Here is a 22,285-nt window from a genome sequence, read left to right as displayed (position 1 = left end):
GCACCATACTACGTATTCTTCAAGAGCTCACAAAAAATACGACAAACACATGCACACACATGTGAACGCGCAGGTGGCAAATGCGCGCAGGTACGTGTGCGTGCACGCAGCCAGCAAACTGAAATCCTGCTACATACATACGGACAAACAGTTAGACAAATAAATAATCCTGCATCAGCCGTCCCTGCCAGCACAGCAAGACGACTCTCGAATGCGCCAGTCTCCCCCATCCGCGTGCGCGCGTGTGTGGGCGTGCATGTGTGTGTGTGTGTGTGTGTATGTCCGACACGCGTCACACCCGCATGCGGATGCGGGAGCCGGACCGTGCTCACAACACAGCCCGTCAGAAGCGTTTTGACTGGCTTCAAAACGGCTGCCGCCGAGGTTGACGGATAAGCTCACCCGCGCATCCACGCAGCATGCGGCCGCACATGCTCCAGGTGCCTTGTCAACGGCACACACGACAGACATACAGACATGGCAACGCGAGCGCCCGGGACAAACTGCGCGCTGTTACGTGCGGTGTGGCGTCACCACCGCCGATGACGATGGCGCTGGCCCTGGAGCGATCAGCTCTTCGCGCTATTTGGCGTCTCCCCCATCCATCATCCATCATCCCATCATCCTATCGCATGCACATGCAACAGGATACACGCCTTTGGATAGTCCTTAAGGCCAATAACTGATACCGTTATACTCTGTTATTACCGTTGAAACGGAAGATTGCAGAACCGGCCTCGATTTTAAACCCCCAAACACCCCCGCAGCCCCAAAGCCCCGCAACACACACGGACAGTACGAGAAACACATGCTGCTTCCTAAGTAGGCAATACCAGGGCATGCAAGTGAGAATCGCGATAGTAACAACGCCAGCAGCACCAACGAATCATGACGCCGACGAATATCAACGCAGGGAGGAATTACCAAAACTACGGTACTGGTATTAGCCCTCGTGATGCGGTGGGTGTGTGTGTGTGTGTGGGGGGGGGGGGTAGACATCTCTCTCAAGCCTCAGTGGGGTCCTCAGCGACCTCCTCCGCAAACAACAATGGCCGAATTACTGCATCTGAAATTGGCTGACTTGTCGTACGGGCCAGAGCAGCCGCCGCTGCTTTGCGCGGCAGGCCGTGCCGCACAGTGCCCTCGTACATGACGGGCGGCACCTCCGCCTCCAGCGCCGCGGTGGCGCCGAAGAAGCCGCCGCCGCGACGCGAACTGCCGCCGCCCGATGCCCTCGACATCGACATCGCCTTCGACACGTCGAACGATCGCCGGGCGTTGACCACGTCACGAAGACGGGCGTCAATGGAGGTCTCCGGCCAGCCCGCGTTGGCGCCCACCGCCGCCATTGCGTCGAGCGAGCCCCCGAGGCCTCCTAAGCTGCGGCTGCGATCCAAGCCCACGACGCCGTGCCCCATGCTCCGTGAGTGCCGCAGCAGCGTTTGCTCGTCCATCACACCGAACGGTCGTACTACACGGTGCGCTCCGCCGCCGCCGCCGCTGTCGGTCGTAGCGGGCAGGACAAGTACCGTTTCGAAGAGGCTGGCGAAACAGACCCCCCTGGGCCCCCTTCGGGAGCCCTCTTCCACACCCGCGGGCTGGTGTTCCCCCTCCTCCGAGGGACGCTGCTGAGACAGCGACGGCGACGACGTGTCCCGGAGCTGCTCCACCTCCTCCTCCTCCCCCCCGCCTTCCTCCTCCTCCACAGGGGCCAGCAGTAGCTGCTGCTGCTGCTGCATCCCTTGTTGCTGCTGCTGCTGCTGCTGCCACTCCTCCCCCGCCTCCTCCGCGCTCAGCCGCGGTGGGCCCTCATTGGGGGGGCTCCGCTGCGGCGCACGTAGCCGCGGTGATGTGGAGGCGCTAGCTGGAGAGGGAGACGGCCGTCGCGCATCCCCCTCCCGAGCCTCCTCCGCTGCCTCCTCTCCGGCTGGGTAGTTGGAGCTTTGCGGCGCCGGGGCTCCCCCGGCAGGGGCACAAGCAGATACGGGGGCCACGTCATCGCCGCCGTCGCCCCGGGGCAGCACGCGCCCATCCCTCTCATCCCACCTCCGGAGCACAGCCGGTAGCGCAGATGTAGCCCCCGACCCGGATGGCAAGGAGGGGGGCTGCTGCTGGAGCGAAAGAGCCTCGGTCACCACCTCCGCCTCCGCCGCCACCGTATTAGATGCGACGTCGACGCACGCCGTCGCAAGATGTGCCGCGACCGCCAGCTGCACAGCATTTGACTGGCTTTTGCTTCCAGGACATGACTCGTCACCACCTGACGTGAGATCGGTGGCGGAGCCAGCCGCCGCCTCACTGTCAGCGCCGCCGTTGCCGCCGCCGCCGCCGCCCGGCACATCATCTTTGACACCTCTGCAGCTCTCAAGGCCGTTCCTGCTCTTATCCTCAGGCGTTGAGCTGGTTGTGGTGGTTGCAGCGCTGGCTCTCGCGACGTGGGCGGGCGAGAAGGAGGCGGTGGCGGTGGCCGGAGATGACATGGCTGAAATGAGGGCGGGCGCGAGGGGAGCAGGAGGAGTATCAGGAGCAGTATGACATGGAGGGACTGTTTGACCTGCGAAAACATCGGATTGGGAGGGCGGGGGAGAGGGGGGAGGGAGGTGAGGGGTGAGGTGACGAAGGGGGAGGTGGGAAATACGCAATGGTGAGGAAGAGGCGACATGACGCGGGATGAGGAGGTAGAGAACGATGTGGTGGACGGGGCTGTCATGGTACGTCGGTATGTGTGTCAGTCCGCGAGCTCTCTCTATCTGTCTGTCTGTCCGCTTCCGCGCTGCCAGCCAGCGCAACTACACACAGCCGCTCACACACCGACATACGAACGTACATCATTCCATGACGGCGGCTCAGTAGTCCAAAAAACACAACACGGCCAGGCGGTGAAAAACACCCCACATGCTAACTCAACCCCAACACCACCACACCACACCACAACCGGTGCCCACCCCCATCCCCACCCCCAAGCACCCCGCCCCCACACCTAGCTGCGGCGACCACAGATCTGAGGACGGGCCTCGCTCCAGAAGGCCGCCAAAGCCCTGTGGCTCCTGGCACTGCCCGGTGGACACGGCCCGCTGGGTCGCCTCCACATGCGGCGGCGGGGACGGCTCACCGGGGGGGCCCGCCGCCGCGGCTGTAGCCGTGCACGCCGCCGCTCTCAGCGTGCCGCCGCTTCCAGGGTATTGATCCTGTTGCAGCAGCGGCAGGAGTCGTTGAGGCTGGGGCTGTAAGTACAGCGGTTCGTTGGAGCCGTCGTCCCGGTCTCCCCTGGAATAATGCAGTATATTGCTACTGCTGCTGTAGCAGCCGGCGCTGCTGCTACAGCACAGGGAGCCGCCACCACCGCAGGCGCTGCTGCCGGCGTCGATGTCCTCGGAGCACGAGCCCAGCACCATCAGCAGGGGTTGTTTGTTGGAAAAAGGGGAGGCGCGAGAAGTGGAGATGTTGCTGCACCTGCTGTGAAGGCCAGCCGGTTTCTCCGGTTGGAGTTTGGCAGCTGCGACCCTGCTGCCGCTGCTAATGCTGCTGCTGCAGACGGGCGCTGCTGGTCCGTCGGGCGAATGCGCTGTCGGGTCTTTATGGGATAGCACACACGCGCCTGCAACAAGTCGCTCTGGCGCATTTCCTTTGTCGGTGAGGACGTCAGGGTCCTTACCAAGTCCGGCGCTAGCCTTAGGGCTCTGGTCTGAGCTGATGATGTTGGTCTGAGGGAGCGATGTCGCTTTGCGCAGCTGCTCAGACAGCAAGGACTTCCGCTTAAAAGAGCATGTACCGCGCGACACCACAAAGTATGTGTCGGTTTGACTGCTGAGCATTAAAGGCAATTGTAAGCTATCAGGGGCCGGAGTTGTCGAAGCCGTCTGACCAGCTGCATCCTGACTGGTACTTTTACAGGTAATTGTTCTCACAGCATTCATGCTTGCTGTTGCACAATCTGGTGTTGGGAGCGACCGCGACGGTCCTCCCAGCATAGAACGAGAGCGGGTCTGTCCCTGGCATACTTGCAGGGCAGGAATACCGATGCCGCAACCAGGATATGGGCTTTCAAGCCAAGCATCTAGACTGCCGACCTGATGCGCAAGCATTAGGATTGGGAGATAGCTGGCTGCCTGCATGAAAGAAGGCAGGGCAGCGTTCCAACTGACCACAATAGGCAAGTACTAAAATATCAACAAAAATTTACAATTTTTATATCATAATGTTTACAGGCTCCACATATCCTTGAATTCCCCGCAAACCCTGGTAAACCCTAGGAAGGCGTGGAAAGCCCTCATTACCTGATAAGCACTCACGAATCAATAGTCGTTTCCAAGGCTCAGATCAGCAGTAAACCTCCAGTCAGATACGCAAAAATCCTCGGTTGCCCGAGAGAACGTCCGGCCCCGTGTACACCGGCCGATGCTCAGCCCGCATAGATCATCTGTAATGGCTGCAAATGTAACAAATATTTCTACTACAATAATACTATCATTGAAGTGACGATTCACTAACTTGCAACCTGATTTTACGGGCAGCACGTGTACTTCAGGTGGATAACGAAAAAAGGTAACCCTCCTTTTCCGTACAGTAACTTCGGGATGCCTGTAACTTCAGATGTTTGGGATACCTATTTCGGAATCTTTCATATTTTGCGATTGCAAAAAGCCATGTTACGGCTGCTTACCTGGAAGTTCCCGGGTTGCAAATCAAACCACAGTGATCGCGCCCCTGCTTCGGATCGGACCGACCGTTTTGCCGATGAAATATATTGCCAAACGTGGATGTGAACATCGAAGTGGTTCCACCACACCAAAGCGAAGGTTAATCTATGTCTGCCATCTGTCCTTGCAGATGGCACAGCGCGAGGTTGATGCATAGAGGAGGCGCAAGACACCGGCAGACAATTCCTGACATGTGAGGAGCCCTCTTGAGCAGCAGTCAGCGAAAGCTGTGCGAAACCCGCCTGCTTGATGGCCTGACAGGGATCCTCGGGACCTTACCTACAACCGCCACCACCGACGGCGTGAGGAAGCCCCTCCGAACACGCCAACCCCTGCCAGTCACATTAGGTACATTTCGCCCCGTAGGCCTGCACTAACGCGTAAGCACTAGACGTATTTTGCTGTTCAGGCTTCGCAGCCTGAGTGTGGGTGTAAGTGTGTAAGGATGAAATTGTGAGTTATGTCGTGTGCTGTGTAGTGCGGAATGCAAGGGCCAGCAATATCAAGCTAAACCTTGTCGGACACCCTGGGGGACCAGGACGCGGCTCCTCCTCCCCCTCCCTGTCCGCATCCACCTTGTTGAACCCCTAACGTGAAGCCGGTTCAGCGCAATCACGTACGTAGTTCACATGGAGGTATATTACGGGGTCTCTGCTGTAGCAGACTGGGGGCATCCACCTACTGCCTCCATCACTCCAGGTAACCCGACGTCTACTTCTACCCCTACCTCTACCCCTACCCCTACCTCTACCCCTTACAACACAACCAGAAGAACTGAAACAAAAGCAACCGGGGGAGTGCCACCACCGCGTTACAACCATTCATGCATGGTCATCAGATTGGGAACCTGTATGTATGTATGTATGTACTTACTAATATTTAGGGTATGAGGAACCTTCTAGGAGCAGCCTGTCGCCCTCAGAGCCACAGAGCCCTACAACGACAAGCACGAGCGCCCTCATCGTACTTACATAGAGCAAAATAGCACCTTTTAAGTGTCAGGCAGAGGGATGCAAGGGGGTGATGTCCCCTTGGAAAGGCGCTTACTGCCTTCCGCCGCCAGTGATTCGTCCACTGTCTGCCCCTCCGAACCCCCTCCTTCAAATGGACAGATAGACATACGGACGGACGGACGACATTGTACTCGCAGAATTCGAGAAGCCAAACAGTCACTCGAGAAGAGAAAGGAAGGAGTCCTGAGATTTGTAACGGGTCGTTTCCACATTGTTAAGACCTGTGTCCAGTTGATTGTAGTGGTAGTAATGGTGTGGCAAATTCAACAAATAAATAATGAATGTTGTAATGTTGACACTCGCAGCTGATCCGCCGGCATCCTCTGTCTTTTCCCTTCATTCACATGTGGACGGGTTTGTTGTGCCGTGGGCACCCTGCTCGTCGTGTTGCATCGCATGCGCTGTGGTGGCATGACCCTATTCTTTGTCCGCTATATAACAATAGGAGAAAATAATGAGTTTTTAGGTTTTTAGGTGTTATCTAGTTGGTGCTTGAAGTGCCCTCGTTGTCTGTAATCCGTTCTAGCCGCCCACCACCTAGTCGCAAGTACAGCGCCGCATATTTCTACGGGCTCTTGATATCACTCTTTTAAATCAGCATCTGCTTGAAAGCTCGAGCTACGTATACGGTATCATTGGAAATATAAACACGTCACGGGTAATTACAGTGACTTTGGTGAAGGTAATTGTGTACCCCATACTACCATCGGCAACGTACCCTCATCGCGGCTCAGATCAGTAAAACACACACAAGCACAACCTGGTGGAAGGGGGGAGGTGTCGGCCCACTGGGAGGAAAATCCGGTCCGCAAACAAAAACCCCTTTCATCTCATCTTGTGGGAGAGATCTCCTCTAACGCTCAAGACCAACAGGCAACTGACCAACAGAGAGGAAAACGGAAACCCGGAAAGATAGTGGAAAACACTTTCAGTCGATATCCTCGTTATTCCCAACTCAGATTCCGACACCTGACACGTGCTTCAGGCGACCAGAGAAGGAACAGCACCACGACAGCTACCTTACCGCTGCAGGAAACCTTGGCTCCGGCCCTGCCTCCGAAAGTCGCCAGCGTCCGGAAAAATGGCACCGGAAACGCATTCAGCCCTTTAATAAACGAAACTTATAGAAACCTGGTATAGAAACTTGGTAGCCCGCTGTAAAAACAACAGCAACTGAGAGCCTGTGTTCTTCTCTTTCAATTTCAATGCTGCATGCAAACTAAAGCATAGCCATGCACCCACCATCACCACCTAAGAAGCTGCTTTACACCAAATACCGAATGGCTAGAAAGAAAGAACACGTGCATGCCGCAATTCAAATTCATTTGTGGGCTGCTCAAAAGATGCGGTGCAGATGCTTCCACAAAATGACTCCATGCACATAGCACCGCCACGCACCGTGCACACACAAATTGTTCTCTCGTACATGTTGCCATGCTCGTGCTATTTGTACAACCGTGATAGTGGACTCTTTGGAACAACGAAAAATGTCATTCATGGCGCATACCTGCAAAAGGCGCCTGGCACTGCACTGCATTGCACATGCCAAAAAACTCCAGAAACAATCACACGACGATGCTACTGCGGCTGCTGGAGTGCAAATGCAAAAGGAAAAGCAAACAACAACACCCGATCAACAGCCAAGGAAAGCCGGTTGGAAGCTGTACAGCTAGGGAACAACTATGGGGTACCAAGGAAAGCAAAAGTCGCATCTCACGCACCGCCACCAAGCACGAGCACGCTACCCACCCGCCGCAGCAATCTAAAACGTCGGAGCCCCAACACCGCCACACAATACTGCAGGTGGATGGATCGATCCGACGATTGCGCCCTCAAAACACTCCCCAACTGCGAAATCCTTGATGACAGCCGGCGGGTGTCAGACGGCAATCTCGAGTGTGCGCGGGTCTCTATGGAAGCCCCTCAGTGCGCGGACCGCAGCCAACACAGCACAGCGATGGAACAGAGTCTCAATCAGGAAGGAGAAGAAGAAGAAGAAAAAGGAGAAAAAGAAGAAGAAAAAGAAGGAGAAGTGGAAGTAGAGACAAAAAAGAAAGCGGCGGCCGCTACGGGGACTGCGACGCTCCCAAGCGCCGTACCCAGTACGATCTATGGGTTGCGTATTGCAGGTCGCGCAGGGCGGCCCTGCGCCCCCCTAGCACGAGCTCGCCGTCGGATCTGCCAACTTGCCCCTCAACAGCCCGCAGCAACAGCCATCAAAAGTTAATTCGGCGCCCGGCCCGTGCGATGCGGCAAAGCCCCTTGCACTAATCCGTGACTTCCTCGCGCCGCGTCAGAGCCGCCGCTGCCGGGGCAGCCGCCAAGCGCAGTAGTGCACTACGATTGATGCAACGAACCAACCAACCAACCAACTTCCCGTTCCTAGCAGCTTTTTAGCCCTCCCAGAAACTCTCCCGCCAGATGTCTTCTCTCTCTTCCCCCGCTGTCCCCAAGTGCTCGCACCAGGATGCGACAACCCACCCGACCAGGGTGCTTCTAGGACGCTGCCCCGTCCCCTCAGCCCGACTTGAGCCAGGGGGGAAGCATAAGCCCTTACCCCAACCCACCAGCGAGTGTGCGCTACCGTACTCGCCACAACTCCTCCCCGAGGTCCACAGGGCAGGCGCCTGCAGCGCAGTACCTCCAGCTGTTCCGGGGGTGGCTGCCGCGAACAGTGCCCTCGCTCAGGCCTCGCCTTCCTGAAACCCCCCGCGAAATGCCACCCACCCTGCTGCTGAGGGCGGCCTCACCCTCCAGGTTGTTCCGTTCTATTGGGGGCAGTAAGGCTGCAACTGCCTGGCGCACATCAGCAGCCAGAATGGGATAAGGAAATGTTGGGCTCACTGCCGTACAAAGAGTCGATTTGTCGTACTGTGGGCCACCAATGTACGGCAGCAGACAGGGTGTTGCGGCGCTGTCGGCGGCGGTCCTGTTGGAGGTCTCTGGTGGCGATGCGAGGGTGCGACTGAAGGCCGCGGTTGCTGCATCCGCGGCGCCGACTGCGGAGATGACGGTGGCGGGGGCTGCGGCGGCGGCTTGGACCTTGGATCCTTTGTACGAGCAGCAGCGGCTGTTTGCGCCGGCGAGTGTGACGTGCGATGCCGGCGAAGAGAGTGCCGTACAGAGGGACGCGAGACTCACCGTCGCTACAATCAGGAAGAGGCCGCGGAGCAGGGGGGGAGAGGAGGCGTGGTCCGTGAGCGCGGAACAATCGACAGAGGAGGAGAGGAAAGGAACGGAGCAGGGTGTTCACCGAGACTTATAACCATATCCACGTATTGTTGACAACAACAAACTGTGGTGGGTATTACTTGTATTTAAGTATTGTCGTAAGGATGACAAGCCTGTCCACTGGACTACAAAGGCTACATGGAACACTGAGCCGAGCTGTAAGAGCAAATGCAGCCCCATGGACAGACACTACGCAGAGCCAAAAAAGGATTGCGCGAGGGAAATAAATATGCAAGCTAATGACCGGGTAAGGCACGCAAGCGCTGCCGCACCTCGCGCGGGCATGGCAGGAAGGGACGCTGCGGTGTCGATGAAATGTGTCGGCGAGGCGAGGCTACGACTAGGTCCTCTTGAGATTGGCTGTGCGTCGCTCCGAGCTCCCACAGTGGGAAACAGCCGTCCGTAACGGGTAGTAGCCTCCGTGTCACAGCATCCAAGATTAAGCTGGGCTTCGTAGATTGTTAAGGTCGAGGCCGATACCGGATTGGAGTGTGTAAAAGCACCGACGGAGGTCAAGTCCTGGCCCACATCGGGGCATGGAGTTGACCTGTTGCAAGAAAGTGTCAGCGCTGCAGTATCAAGCTTGGGCTTCGTGCTGCACGACTCTTGCGCGGCAGCAAAGGGACTGTGATGAGGTTCCGACGAGAGCGATAGAGGCGCCTTCGGTAGCCATTCGTCAAGGGAGCCGACGTAATTAGAGCCAGGCATCGTTAAGGGAAGTAGGAATCCTGTAAATAAGTCAATCGCAGAACCGGAAGTGGGCCCTTTCGTTGCAAGACGGCGCAAGGCGGAACATTACAATATGTAGTATGTCAATGTGCGAATATCAACTGAATTATAGCCATCCCGAAATGATCGGAATATATGTGCTAAGTTGAAATTGCATAAACGCAAGCAAGGTACAACTGCATGTACACGTAATTTGCTGTTCAAATTTGCACCAGCAGGTGCAGAAAATTGCAGGACCTACGCGAAGCAATCAGGCCGATGTCGCGCAAAATGAATGCAAGAGGTACGCCCAACAAACCTGCACGTGGTCCGTTGCCCACGGGGTGGTTCAGCAGAACGTTGCAAAACAGTTTAGCTGTTGCCTTCTGTTGGATGAAAAAGAAATGCTACTATGGCAGGAATTTGTAGGACGGATGGCGCTAGAGTCCCTGTAAAAAGCAACTTGCATGCCTTTCGCGCACCGGCGGCCACATGCGAGGTGCACGTTTTGGGTTTTGGTGCACGTTAGCTGGCTTGGTATGACTCTGCTAAAAGTAATTTCGGTTTGCCATGTGCACTCTGCTATTATCATCTCGATTACCATAGCCGTACTAGAAACGGCCGAATCCCCAGGAGCTTGGAGCCAACCGCTTCCTCTTTGCAATTCAGACTTAACTATGGTTTAACTAAGCTTTTTATGAGTTACTCTGGCCTATGTCTCGCCATCGCTCGGACGAGCCGTGAAACCGTAACGCCCAACCCAGCTACCCAGGACTGGCAAGAACCACCAACCAGTTACTCGAATGCAATGATGCAAGACCCTCCGATAGGATGCTTCCCGAGTGCCTGTCTATCTTACATCCTCCACTCTCTGCTCCGTTTTTGGTCCTGCAGCTGGGACGCATTTTCTCCCGTGATGCCCACTTCTCCAAGCGCTACAGACGCACTTGCCCATATATCACAAAGGTTGAAGCTCGCATGGATGCGCTCCTTGCTTGTGGCAATGACATGCATAAGCGCTCTGTGGATGGCGTCGCAGCATAGAGTCATAGCTGTATAAATTCCTGCACAATGTGTCTCTTGACAGTCACCCCATCATTGCCGGGGTTGACCTTAGGAGCCCCCTGCCTTGCTTCATGAAAGCTTCTTCGCTCTCAACGAGCCATCTCGCGAAAACTTCCCCTATCCTTGCCGGCAAATGTCAGACTCTCAGCAACTGGCAAACTTCTTTTGACGGTTTGATGCGGTGAATGCCGTACAGGTCACGTGACAGAACGCAGCATTACGTTCGTACTCCGCTGAGACAGATTTCAGAAAACAGCTCCTGCAGACGGCTTATTTTACAGTCCATAACTCGAGTTTACACACACGCCGGCCAGAGTTGCGTTGTGATGCTTCCATTAACACCATTTTGGTGGCTAGGGATAGCGGACAGCACAGCTCGCCGGCGCTCCAGGCTTCCTGGCGCAGGTCCTCGTCACGAACACACATGTCTAGGATACGTGTCAAGAACACCCCTGCAAGCATAATAATTAACACGCATGCCCAAGCCACACGTGCCTGGAAACCCGTGACGGTTCGCGCCGGCTACGGGGAGCGAGTCCGTCCACATAACATCCCACGCATCGCTTTAGACTACAATTTCTCGACTTGCGACAAGAAGGAATGTCGTCTAGAAAGACACAATACATGCCTGTATGTACATGCGCCCAGGGTTCCTGAGGAGGCCTCCTCTATTCCACCTCACGCTTCATGTCCATGAAAGCAGCAGGAATCGTCCCAGGGGACATCTAGGTTTAATTACCGAGACCCCTCTTATGATATTTGTAGATGCACAAGGGGCTTTTGATGCCAGCTCTAGTGCTACGCAAAATGGTCGGTGCATACGGGGATTGCGCGCATCAGCCTGGCAGCTATCTACGCCAGCGGCGACGTGGTAGACATTAAGTTGCCGTGCAAGTCAAGTTCCTTCTCACCTCCCCACATTATGCCATTAGCCTTACGAGGGACGACGATTTTTGATGCATGCGATCATTCAGGTTACGATGTAGGCCACTACCCGCCATCTGACACCCAAAAATGCAAAAGCGAAAGGCACAGCAGCATACACCAGCTGCAATGTGCCAGCAAAAATCTTCACAAAAGACAAAGACCAGATGCCAAATTCCTCGCACTTTGCGCCGAACACAAGATGCAACTCATAATGGGCAGGCTGTTTGTTAGCACTAAAGTTATGGCATGGCCGCGTACCTGCGTGCCTTGCAAGGACACGGCAGAGGAGCACACTGAGCTGCAGCCGATACGGCGTTGCCTACCACCACGCTCTGAATGGCCAGAGCTGCACACCAAACGAACAAAGCTACGGGTCCACACAAAGCTAAGGGCTCCATTTATCCGCGGATTAGCAGTCTAGCGAAGTGCACAGGAACAATATCTCAATCAGCAGCTAGGCTAACGCAACCCGCTAGGCAAACGACCATAGAAAACTGCGCAGATAGCTAACACGCGCTCAAACTGCCCACACGAAAAAAAGCACGGAGGAGCCGCTCCAGTATCTCCGCGGCCTGATGCATTCTACTTCTTGACGCGCTGTTGCTCGCGAGGTGCTGAAGACAAGGTGCCGCATAAGAGTGTCCCCGGCTGTCGCACATTGCCAACGGCGCATGAGCTCACCATGCTGTTCATGCTCTGAGCCATATCAATACAAATGGATACACTCATCAGCTTCTCGTTACTTTGGCGACCAAAACATCTTGCCGCGAGCACCATACAGGGGCAAGGCGGTCAGGCCCCGCCATGCAATACGCAGAGCAGGCGTTAGCCCCGAAAGCTAGGGATTGTAAATCCCTATTAAAACCTGACCACGGTCCACAACAATGTACTCATATTTACTTCAGATGGCCCCGATAGCAAAGCTCAGCGGATGTGCGCGACTCGCCGTAGGAGGACTGGAGCCGACGCAGTACCACGGAGAGCTAACGCCCATGCATGGGGCAGCCGCCCAGGCACGGGCCTAGAGAAACGAATATACCACCATCGGGGCTATCGGGGTCCCGTGAATAACGATAATAAGACGTGCCACGTGTCGCTGCTTTATGCGCGCATAATTCTGCGCACCTGCCTGCGGCCAGTTTGGTAAGAAACGGCACACGCAGAGAGATAGGCGCCATTTATGAAAATTGGCGCGGATTTGTACACACACACCGCATGCGCGCAGATTATAGAGAGCACTCCTCCGGTTCACTTCAATGAAGGGGACAAGACGCCAAGTGGAAAGGCCTGGTTCGCCTATCATTCGCAGGACACATGTGCTGTGTCCTGTTCGCTCCGCTTTCTCTGCTCCCCTTCCAAAGGAGAAGCATCTCGCCTCCAAAGAGCGTCAAATCAAGTCCTTTACTGCAGAGAGAGCTTAGCCTAGCCGTCTGAAGCCGTACGGCCATACCATACAAAGCGTGTTGCCAACGAAAGCGTGCCGCCACTCTTGCCGATCAACGCATATCCCTAACTATGAAAACAGCCCTGGTTTCGTTTGCATAAACACGAACGCTTTACGATCCAAGATCGATGCATTGGTCCAAACGACCCAAACGTTTCACAGCGTTGTTTGGGAAGAACACGCCGCATGCCGCCGCATGCCGCGGTTCCATGATCAGTAAAACCCGGGGCAATGAACTCCGGGGGGACCCACACTTGAGGCAGTACGCGTGCGGCCGGCTGCGTGTGATGTCACATCATCAAGCCACGCGAGTTTATGGCCGGTCGCAGGTATTAAAATCCCACAATAAGCACCTGCGCGAAAGGGCCGCTGTGTGGTGACGGCCAAGGAGAACCTTGCAGACCGTACCCACACTACTACAGATTAGTGCCGAACGCGCTGACGACCCAACCCCATTTGTCATTCCCTTGACACTAGATAGAGCGCGCGCAGCAGGAACACTCTCCTCATTGGCACACACGCCGCACAAGCTGCCCAGCAGCGGGCGAATGCAGTTCACGCCTCATTTTGCTCCTTTACGACTTTGGCCACGCCAAGCTCCAGGTGGAACAGCACCGATCAAAAAACGGCGCAAAGCTCCAATTGTCAGACACATATCGTGCAATATGATGATACATTTCTTTGACAAGAACCCACATAGACCACCGAGGGTACGTTATATTATGAGCAACCAAACACATATAAGCTAAACGAACATAAGCCATCCAAGCCCGACTGTAACACTTGAGGTGCACGACGCAATTCGTCGAAAGGCACGCAGGCGCAGGTCGGGATCCAGGCCGCCCAGCAGCCTTTCTGGAGCATTCATCCTGCGGCCGTACAGCAATGCGTGTAGCGCCATGTGTTGCGTGCACTACCTCCGCGCACAGTGCCCTCGTAGAGGCCTCGCTTGGTGGATAGCGGGAGGGGACGATGTGGCGGGAGGGTGACGACAGTAGGGGTGGCGGTGGCTGCAGTGGCGGCTGACCCAGATGGTGCGTGTACGCCTCCGCTACGACGTCCATTTGTTGTCCATCCGCAGGCGCAACGGCCGGGAGCATGCAGCACCTCGCAGGCAGTCCCTTGGGATGCTAAGGGTTCGCCGTTGCATGGCGTGGGCTCCGATGTGGACGAGACCGGGGGCATGGAGCTGGTACGCGAGGAAAACTTGTCCGTGGCCTGAGGCTCTTCCTGAAGGGTCTCTTCGGGATCCTGGACGCATGCGGCTGCCTCCGACAAGGGACATGCCAGTGCGCCAGCGGACCTGTCTGGAGATGAGAGCGCTCGACAGAGGGTCGCTAGGCGAAGCGGCGAATCTGCGGCACGAAGGGATGAAAAACGAGTTGAAGGAGTGAGGAGTATGGAACAGCAAGAGGACTGGTAGAGGCATCGGCGGCGTTGGCGACCAGCAGGGAGGCGGGGATGGGAACGCGTAGCAAGTAATGGCATGGATGCACCTTGGCGATTCCGCGAGTCTTACCTAGGCTTGGTTGGTAAAGGGGGAGCGACGTGGCAGAGATTGAGGCTGCTCCACGTTGCCGCTTGCCGTGCGGATCCCACCGGTGTGTTGTTACTGAACTGGGACCGAAGGGAGAAGGGGCGCCGAGGTACCTGCCGCAGCGCACTGTACCCTCGCTCTCCAAGACGCAGTCTATGGGCGACTCCAACTGCATCTGGGTCGGATCGCTGATGTTCACAAGCATACGGCCATGCGCTTCTCCTGGGACCATGAAGCCATCGCCATCCGCGAGACAATGGCAGCAGGGAGCCCGCGCACAATGACTGTTGTGTAGCCTTGGTATGGGCATTGGCTCGCTCAGCGTTTTGCTGCGCTCCCTCCTTGCCTCAACTGGGAAGGGGCTCTTCAAGGCACGTGGTGGAGCTGCCGACGCCGGGCAACCATGAAGCCAAGCATCCAGGGACCCCACTGGAGTTTGGGTGTCCATGTTGATAGCTTGAAGCCGGCGCCTGTTTGGGAAGCATCCGCAAACGCCGTTACTGAATGGTTAACCGGATGGAAGGACCTAGACACCGTTGAATGGTCCTGAACCTGTATGGGAATGCTACGAATCATGAAGCAAAACGCAACTCGATCAAGGCGGGAACGACCAGGTGTGACTGACAAACACGTGGTGGCCGTTTTAGCACGGGGCGCACGCGTGGAGGCTTAACGCGTTGCCGTTCTGGATAAAGGTTTCACACCAAACGCACCAGGAAGCTCTTAATTAGAAGGATGCTGCCGTCAATCACTGTATCTTTGCGCGGCTAAGAACCTGGCGCCCACGGGGCATGGATAATTGAGCAGCATGCGCATCTAAAAGATTTGTTGTCAAAGTTACGACGCATATAGCAAGGGCACCACGTATGTGTGCAAATCGATTTTAGTCGTACCAACCAGGATGCGCTCATCCCACGCCCACCCATTTTTTTCCTAAAACGCGGAGTGTGCTGTTCAGTAAATTATTGATGTAGCAGCTATCGTAGTCACTATCTGCTTCAGTTGACTCCGAACGTACGTTCGTTACGGCGTCGCTTCTGCATTCTTGTTCTGCGGGGTTGGAGTCATGACAGCGCCCACGGCAACAGCGATGCCATGCCTGGCATAGCTTGTTTGGTCCCACGTTAGCCCTCTGTTCGGCCCCCGAAGCCACAGCATGCCTGCAGCGGCTTCAGCGGCTTGCCATTGCTCACCAACCATTCCTCTGCATTGGGCACCATTAACCAAGTGCGTCAAGGCCTTGGATTACACATGCGGGCAAACGGTACACATTCACTCTTTTTCGTTCATGATGCGCGGCGGGACTCGCGAGCAAGCGGCCATCACCAGCAATGTGCAAGGGTTTGCGTATCTCCACAGGTTGCGTATCTCCACCTCTAGATGTTTACTTTCTCCGCGGATTCAGCCAGCTTCCTTCACTATCTATGGTTTTATGATGACGACACTTTCTTGGATTGGGAAGCCTGGCGACAACCCAGCACTGCCCAGTACAACCCTCCCATGTAAAGCATTGGCTAGATGGCAATGACCGCGTCACCGGCCGTGTGTTTGTGGTAGATGCGATGGTCTCACGTCGGTGTAAGTAGGGAGTGATGACGCCCACGCCAAGCGCACCTTTGGCCCTTGGATATCGCTATCAATTCCGTGGCGACACCTGTTGGTAAGTATGAAAGTGGGACTGCTTAGGTATAACCAACCTTAACCGTTAGAGGTATCGCAGGAAAGGCTCTCTGCGGTAATGCCATCACCTATATCCCACACGTCGCATCTCGCATCCAGCTGCTGTCAGCCATGCACTGTATTATGGTACCAAGGGGCAGGAGCATGGGAAAGTGTTCTTGTCGCTCCGTCCTGAATTGCTACTGATATTGTTGCGTGCTTTGTTCGGGTCGCAGGGTATGTAGTCAATATGGAAATGCAAGCGGCAAGGGGGGTAGGGGAATAGGGGAAACATTTGGGGCCATGGCTTGGAATTCTCTCATGCGAGCAATGTGGCCCCTGCACGCGGTACTGGTCTATCGAGGGTGACGGCGGAAGACATCCAGAGCCTGGGAGGCTTTCTGCATCGCTGCGGTGCGCTGCTGTTGCCGATCGCTGTGCAAGGCTGACAAGTGCATTCGCGCAACCAGTAGCTTCTGGCTCTGCAGCGCTACGTTACAGCGCAACACAAAATTGGGTTTAAGGGCGGGCAGGCATGTTCGTTTGGCGCATGTATGCTGGCCTGAGTGTGCGGGTGCAAGGCAGGCCATGCGTGCGTGTGTTGCTGAGACTCTACGCAAGTCCTTACATCGATCTACCACCTCAGGTGTTTTGCTGAGAAGCGGTAATTGGGCCGGTGCCGAATGGGCACCGGCCCAATTAGAAAAGGGCAGTGCAGAGGTTAGAGGCCGGCAAAAGGCGTTCGCAGTCGGAAATCGCAGTCAAAAAATTACCATACGAGGCGGTTGCGCCAGAAGCCTCATTACCTGTTTTGATTATGCAAGGAGGCAAGCGCTATGGGAGGGAGGGACGCGGCACATCTACGCTTCTGTTTGGTCAGCAGGGACACATCTTTGCTTCTCACTCCCGCACACAAACATATAAACACGCAAACATATAAACACGCAAACATATAAACACGCATTCATACACGCCTCTCCAAGCGGGCGCACACAACCGGTTGTGACCGCAGTGTACCCATCTCAAGCTACGACAACCTAAAGAGCCATAACCCTCGCACCCTCGGCTGCAGCTACAAAGCGTGTCAGAGAACACGCGGAACATACATACGGACGGACGCGCAAGAATACAGACGAAAAAAAGGGGACGTTGCAATACACTGGGCCAACGGCATACTCGGTGGCATATCATAAAAAGCTTGTGTAGCTAGCTCTAGCCGACACCCGTTGGGACAGTCGTAAACAATAGTGCGACAGCGCCTCCTCGAACAAACGGACAGACATACTTGTAAAACATACAACATGCTTGTGGCCGCCTCATCCTGCGCGCCCAAGGCAATCCAAAACCCATTGCCAACCTGACCAAGCCCGAAGACAAACACAATTGCCATTCTGTTGTTTTTCCGTTGCTGGTCGTACGAAAAAAATGCAGCGACGACAGGCCACCGGGGACGTACACGCAGCTCCGTATCCCGCCGGTACACCCGCCATACCCAGTGCGCATGCACGTCCGCGTTCACCGTACATACCAGGCATGTCCGCGCGAAACATATCGGTCATTGACAAACAGCACATGCGAAAGGATCCGCGTACACATGCACACCGAAATATCAGCAACGGCTAATCATCGGATGCGGATGCACCAATGACAACCGAAATCCCGAAAACGCAAAATTACGTGGTGCCAACACCAAAGTTGTTCGGATGGGCATAACAAGGACCTCGCTGCCGTGTATCTCAGCTCTAGAATCACATGCTTTAGATATGGTCATGAATTAAGAAAACCCGACCTCGCTGCCTAACATCAACGCTGCCATACTCCCGGGGTCCCCTGTAGGTTAGACAGCCCAGTGCGGCCCTCCCGCGAGGAGAAACGCCCCAACCGACAACTGCTTGACGGTCCTCCATCCACTATTTTTATACTTCTGCGGCTTCAAGACGTCGTCACGTCAATCACAGCGTCACATCAATCAAGAGAGTCCCCAGCATCACAAGCCTATACCTGTCCAAGCATGTGGTCTTCCAAAAATGCCTTTCCTCAAAAAAACGCCCTACCAAGCACTGAGGCCATTGGGTCATTCAGGGCCATTGGGCGTGTCACTCATATGCTGAGGAAACATCATTTCGCATCGCCGGCCTTTCCAAAAAAAGCTCGCGATGCCGAGATGTCCAGCGACGGACACGTGGATTGGCAGGGGATATAGGAGGAAAAGTCCCCTTGTGTGGCGGTCCCGTCCGTGACCCTGCCTACCTCTCTCTTTCAAGAGACGCTAAACCGAAACTCCGGCAATATGAAACACATCGAAACATGTGCAACACATAATGTCATGGTTTGTTGGCCCTTTGCCCGTGGGCCTGCACGCGGGCCTGCATGCATGCGGGACCCGATTTCGATCCGGCCGTAGGTGACTCGGATGTACTTGAGGGTTTAGTCCATGACATCAGGAGGTAGCACCTGCATGCGCACAGCGTTGTTGCGGCGTGCACGCAGGGGTCCAGGACTTCAAAACCCATGCACACCACAGGTTGCAGCCAGACACAGGTACACAAGGGCGCGGAACAGAGTACTACAAGATTCTCGGTACACCAACCGCAGGGGAACGCGGACGGTCGGCAGCTATTCACCCCCCCCATGTCCGGAGACGTCAACTTCGTTTCGTGCGTTTGTTAACCCTACTTGCATGTCCATCCTTTGCATGCCGAGTCCGTTTTGCCGACCTCGACGACCAGCACAGCGCAGTCGAGTAGAAGTTGCAGCAGCAGTTGCAGCAGCTATAGCAGCAGCAGCAGCAAGCGGTCGGGTGCGCGTGAGATCACCACCCATGCACACATAAGCGCACACATACTTAGACACGCAGACAAACAACACACCTCTTTCAAGCATAGTAGAGCTGCTCTAACGCCTCAACACCTTCACATGCACACACGGTATGAAGTTACGATGCCTTATGTTGCGGCGACATATGCAACCTTCCTCATGGTTGGTAGCTGCCCCACTATCCGATTCAACGGTACGGCACACGACCTGGAAAACTTACGAAGGGAGGTTAACAAGAGCTCAAGCACATTCCGTACCAGAAACTAATAGATTATACATTTTTACTCTATCCTCGGTATTTCCTCATCAATCAGACTAGTGACACTATACCTAACAACCTCAAGGTCCTGACCTACAAAACGCGGCAGATACGTCTGCTTTGCATCACAATCAGCCACAACCAGTATCAATCTGAGAGGGCTTCTACAAAACAAAGATAAAACTCTTCGCTAACTGACTGAGCTTCAGCGGCAGCAACCACCGAATCAATGGCAACTACGGTAGCAGCAACGTCAGTAGCAGCAGTAGTAGCAGTAGCAACAAAAACATCAGCAGCATCAAATGACGCTACACCTAATTGACCAACCCGGGCTAATTGGCCCTCGATGTCGCATTGGTGCGTGTGCGCTCAAACCAACAAACTAACCAACGCAATGTCCGACAAGCACTCCTACGTCCACTGCGCGCCCCCTTCCATGTGACCACCGGCCCTGTCCCCATCCAGAATACCTCCACGCGCGCGATAACTTCCCTTCCAGCACCCGTGCGAGCCCCTGCTGGCCAGTTCTTCGCTGTATGGTTTTGGCATTTTTGTTCTGCTTAACACCATCCTTATCCCAGTTCCCACTGGCCCTTTTCCGAACCGCGAAGTGCGGGAAAGAGACCGCCTCCCGGGTCACCTCCTGCTTCACCGTGCAGCCGTCGCCACAGCCGCCACTGCCGCCACCATCACCGCCGCCCGCTGCTCGTTCCCCCATCAGACTTGCATCAGGTAAAAGTCCAGGAGAGTGCCACGCCCTATGCAACCATCCTGCTCCCCCGGTCCCTCCGGAGCCATTACCCAGGAAGTTGAGCGTTCGAAAGCTGCGATGGCGCGCTCTGCGTCGAACGGCTCTGACAGCTCGGAGACCGCCGTCCTGCGCCCCGTGGTGGTCATGGCTGCGACCGCACCATTGGGGTCGGCGCCAGCAGCCTCCCGTGGTGTGGGGTTGGCCAAGCTGGCCTGTCGCGACACGAGTGCTATTGGCGATGAAAGCGCCTTGCACAGATGCACCAGACCCAGAGGTTCTGCGGGATGCGGTGGTGGTGGGCATGCCGGTAGGAGGGTAGGGGGTAGATAGCTTTAGTAGGAGAGCATGCGCGAAAGTAAGCAGGCGGAAGCAGATGCCAACTGGGTCCGATCTTCGAGTACAGTTTTGCATCATGATGATATTGGTCGTTTTGTGCGTCTTAGGATCCAGGGCGCCGGATAGCGTGGCGGTTGGGCGACCGGAGCTTGGAAATGCATCCCCGGCCAACTGGAAGCCGCCGGTCAGTTTCATGTACATGCTAAAGAAGGAGTGGCAGCAGGTGGTTGCGCAGTCAAACGCCTTCACCGCACCTTGCGTGCTCTGCAGCGGCAGGGATGCAGCATGGACTTGAGGACCCGTCGCCGCGGCTGGGCAGCCCCCCAATACGAGCTCTGAAAAAAGTCTGTGTTGGTGTTGAAGTGGTTGATGTGCGGAACCAGCTATAAGACTTGGGGTCTGGCGGGAGGGTTTGGCGGGGTTGTAGACACTGCGTGGCTGCGGGCCGCAAAACAACAGCTCTCCCATCGGCGAGGTTCCCAGGCGGTCCGCCAGGACATTCGGCATCGAGTCGGACGGCGATGAAGTATGCAAGCATCCCGAAATAGTCATTTCCATTAAGTTCGCAGGATGCCCAAGGAGACAAAGGAGATCCTCGCTTTCGGATGATGACCGCGACGCCAAAAATTGTGGGCTTGCGACAGCAGGCGGCTCGAAGAGGGAATACCAACGCGGCCTTCGATCCCTCCACAACGACCTCGATGGCGTTGGGATTGGGATAGGTTGGGAAGCCGCCGGCACAAGCGCAGGTACTTCACAAAGCTCAGGTACTTCACAAAGCTCTGCCTGAACCACTGGCCAGGTCGGTGATGGCAGCCATGTGCCAAACGATCCAACTTGCTCAGGAATATCCACCAACTGATCCTGCAAGATAAGCGACGCAATAGAACGGTGGCGAAAGGCGGCAAGAAAAACGGCTGACTAAATGGTTAGCTCCGCGGTAGAGCAGCTAGCATACAGCTGCTGATTAAATGCATCCCTGGCAAGATATACGCAAGTCCATGAGAATTTCCGAAAAGACCACTCAAGCGTTTTGGATCGCCGTGACGCCACAACCTGTCTAATTCCAACCTTACATGGCGTCCCTTGTGCCAAAAGCAGGACAATATTGGAAGGTGGCTATGATCTATAAGATAGCCATGCATCTATTACAATCAATAAATAGGTCAAGTAGGACAAAGCATTTGTGAACGCTTATCGACGCCAAGTTGCCATGCTGCCTTGTTGAGAAGCGCTCTTCATTGCATAGCTTTGCATGGCGAAAGAGCGATAAATGGGCTGGATCAGAAACTCCAACCAGCTACTCACCATATGCATGCACGTGGAATCACGGGAGGCCCCTTACACTATCTAAATCTAAATTTATTTCTTCTGGATGAGATTAATTGGGGGCATCTACTCACATGCGCGAATGTGCGACAGGCGGGCACTGCAAATCGTACTAGCTTCGTTTCGGCATCAGGTAAAAGTGCCATATACGGCCGCAAGTGAGTTAGTGGCCAGCTAATCCCATATTCCTTCCAGGATACAGACAAATTATGCCTCGTATTGCGCCAAACGTGCCGCACACAAGTGGCACGCGCTTTACCGTTGCCTGAAGCGTCCTCTGAGTCATACTACACTCAAGAACCATTGACGCCTTCGCGGCCTGCACCCAGCAGCATAGCACGTAATAATTCCTTCATCGACATCCTTGCCAACGTTTGGTTCCAATCCCGCTCCTCAATTGTCTGACGGCCTATGGTACGCTGACGAGAATGTGACGTACAATACCGGGGTTTCGTCATCGATTGGCTGTTGCTCGGAACTTACTGCTCGCCGCCTTTTTTTGTCAACAT

The 22,285-nt window shown here is 55.3% G+C and overlaps 2 protein-coding genes across 2 annotated transcripts; both read right to left on the bottom strand.

The window, feature by feature from the left end:
• Nucleotides 1-1,004: 1,004 nt before the first annotated feature.
• Nucleotides 1,005-19,167, bottom strand: VOLCADRAFT_94589 (uncharacterized protein; the record flags this gene model as incomplete). Its single annotated transcript, XM_002953727.1, has 12 exons — nucleotides 1,005-1,625; nucleotides 2,139-2,554; nucleotides 2,981-4,109; nucleotides 8,441-8,509; nucleotides 8,558-8,859; nucleotides 9,217-9,569; nucleotides 11,903-11,990; nucleotides 12,770-12,773; nucleotides 14,392-14,443; nucleotides 14,739-15,095; nucleotides 16,240-16,279; nucleotides 19,155-19,167. The coding sequence occupies 12 exons, from the start codon at nucleotides 19,165-19,167 to the stop codon at nucleotides 1,005-1,007; spliced, it is 3,444 nt and encodes a 1,147-aa protein (XP_002953773.1).
• Nucleotides 19,168-20,077: 910 nt separating this feature from the next.
• Nucleotides 20,078-22,285, bottom strand: VOLCADRAFT_94588 (uncharacterized protein; the record flags this gene model as incomplete). Its single annotated transcript, XM_002953726.1, has 3 exons — nucleotides 20,078-20,388; nucleotides 20,702-20,793; nucleotides 22,260-22,285. The coding sequence occupies 3 exons, from the start codon at nucleotides 22,283-22,285 to the stop codon at nucleotides 20,078-20,080; spliced, it is 429 nt and encodes a 142-aa protein (XP_002953772.1).

This window comes from Volvox carteri, assembly GCF_000143455.1.
Source record: "Volvox carteri f. nagariensis unplaced genomic scaffold VOLCAscaffold_38, whole genome shotgun sequence".
NCBI lineage: Eukaryota > Viridiplantae > Chlorophyta > Chlorophyceae > Chlamydomonadales > Volvocaceae > Volvox > Volvox carteri.
Note: the sequence above shows the minus strand (reverse complement) of the source record. Positions and strands in the feature narration are given on the sequence as shown.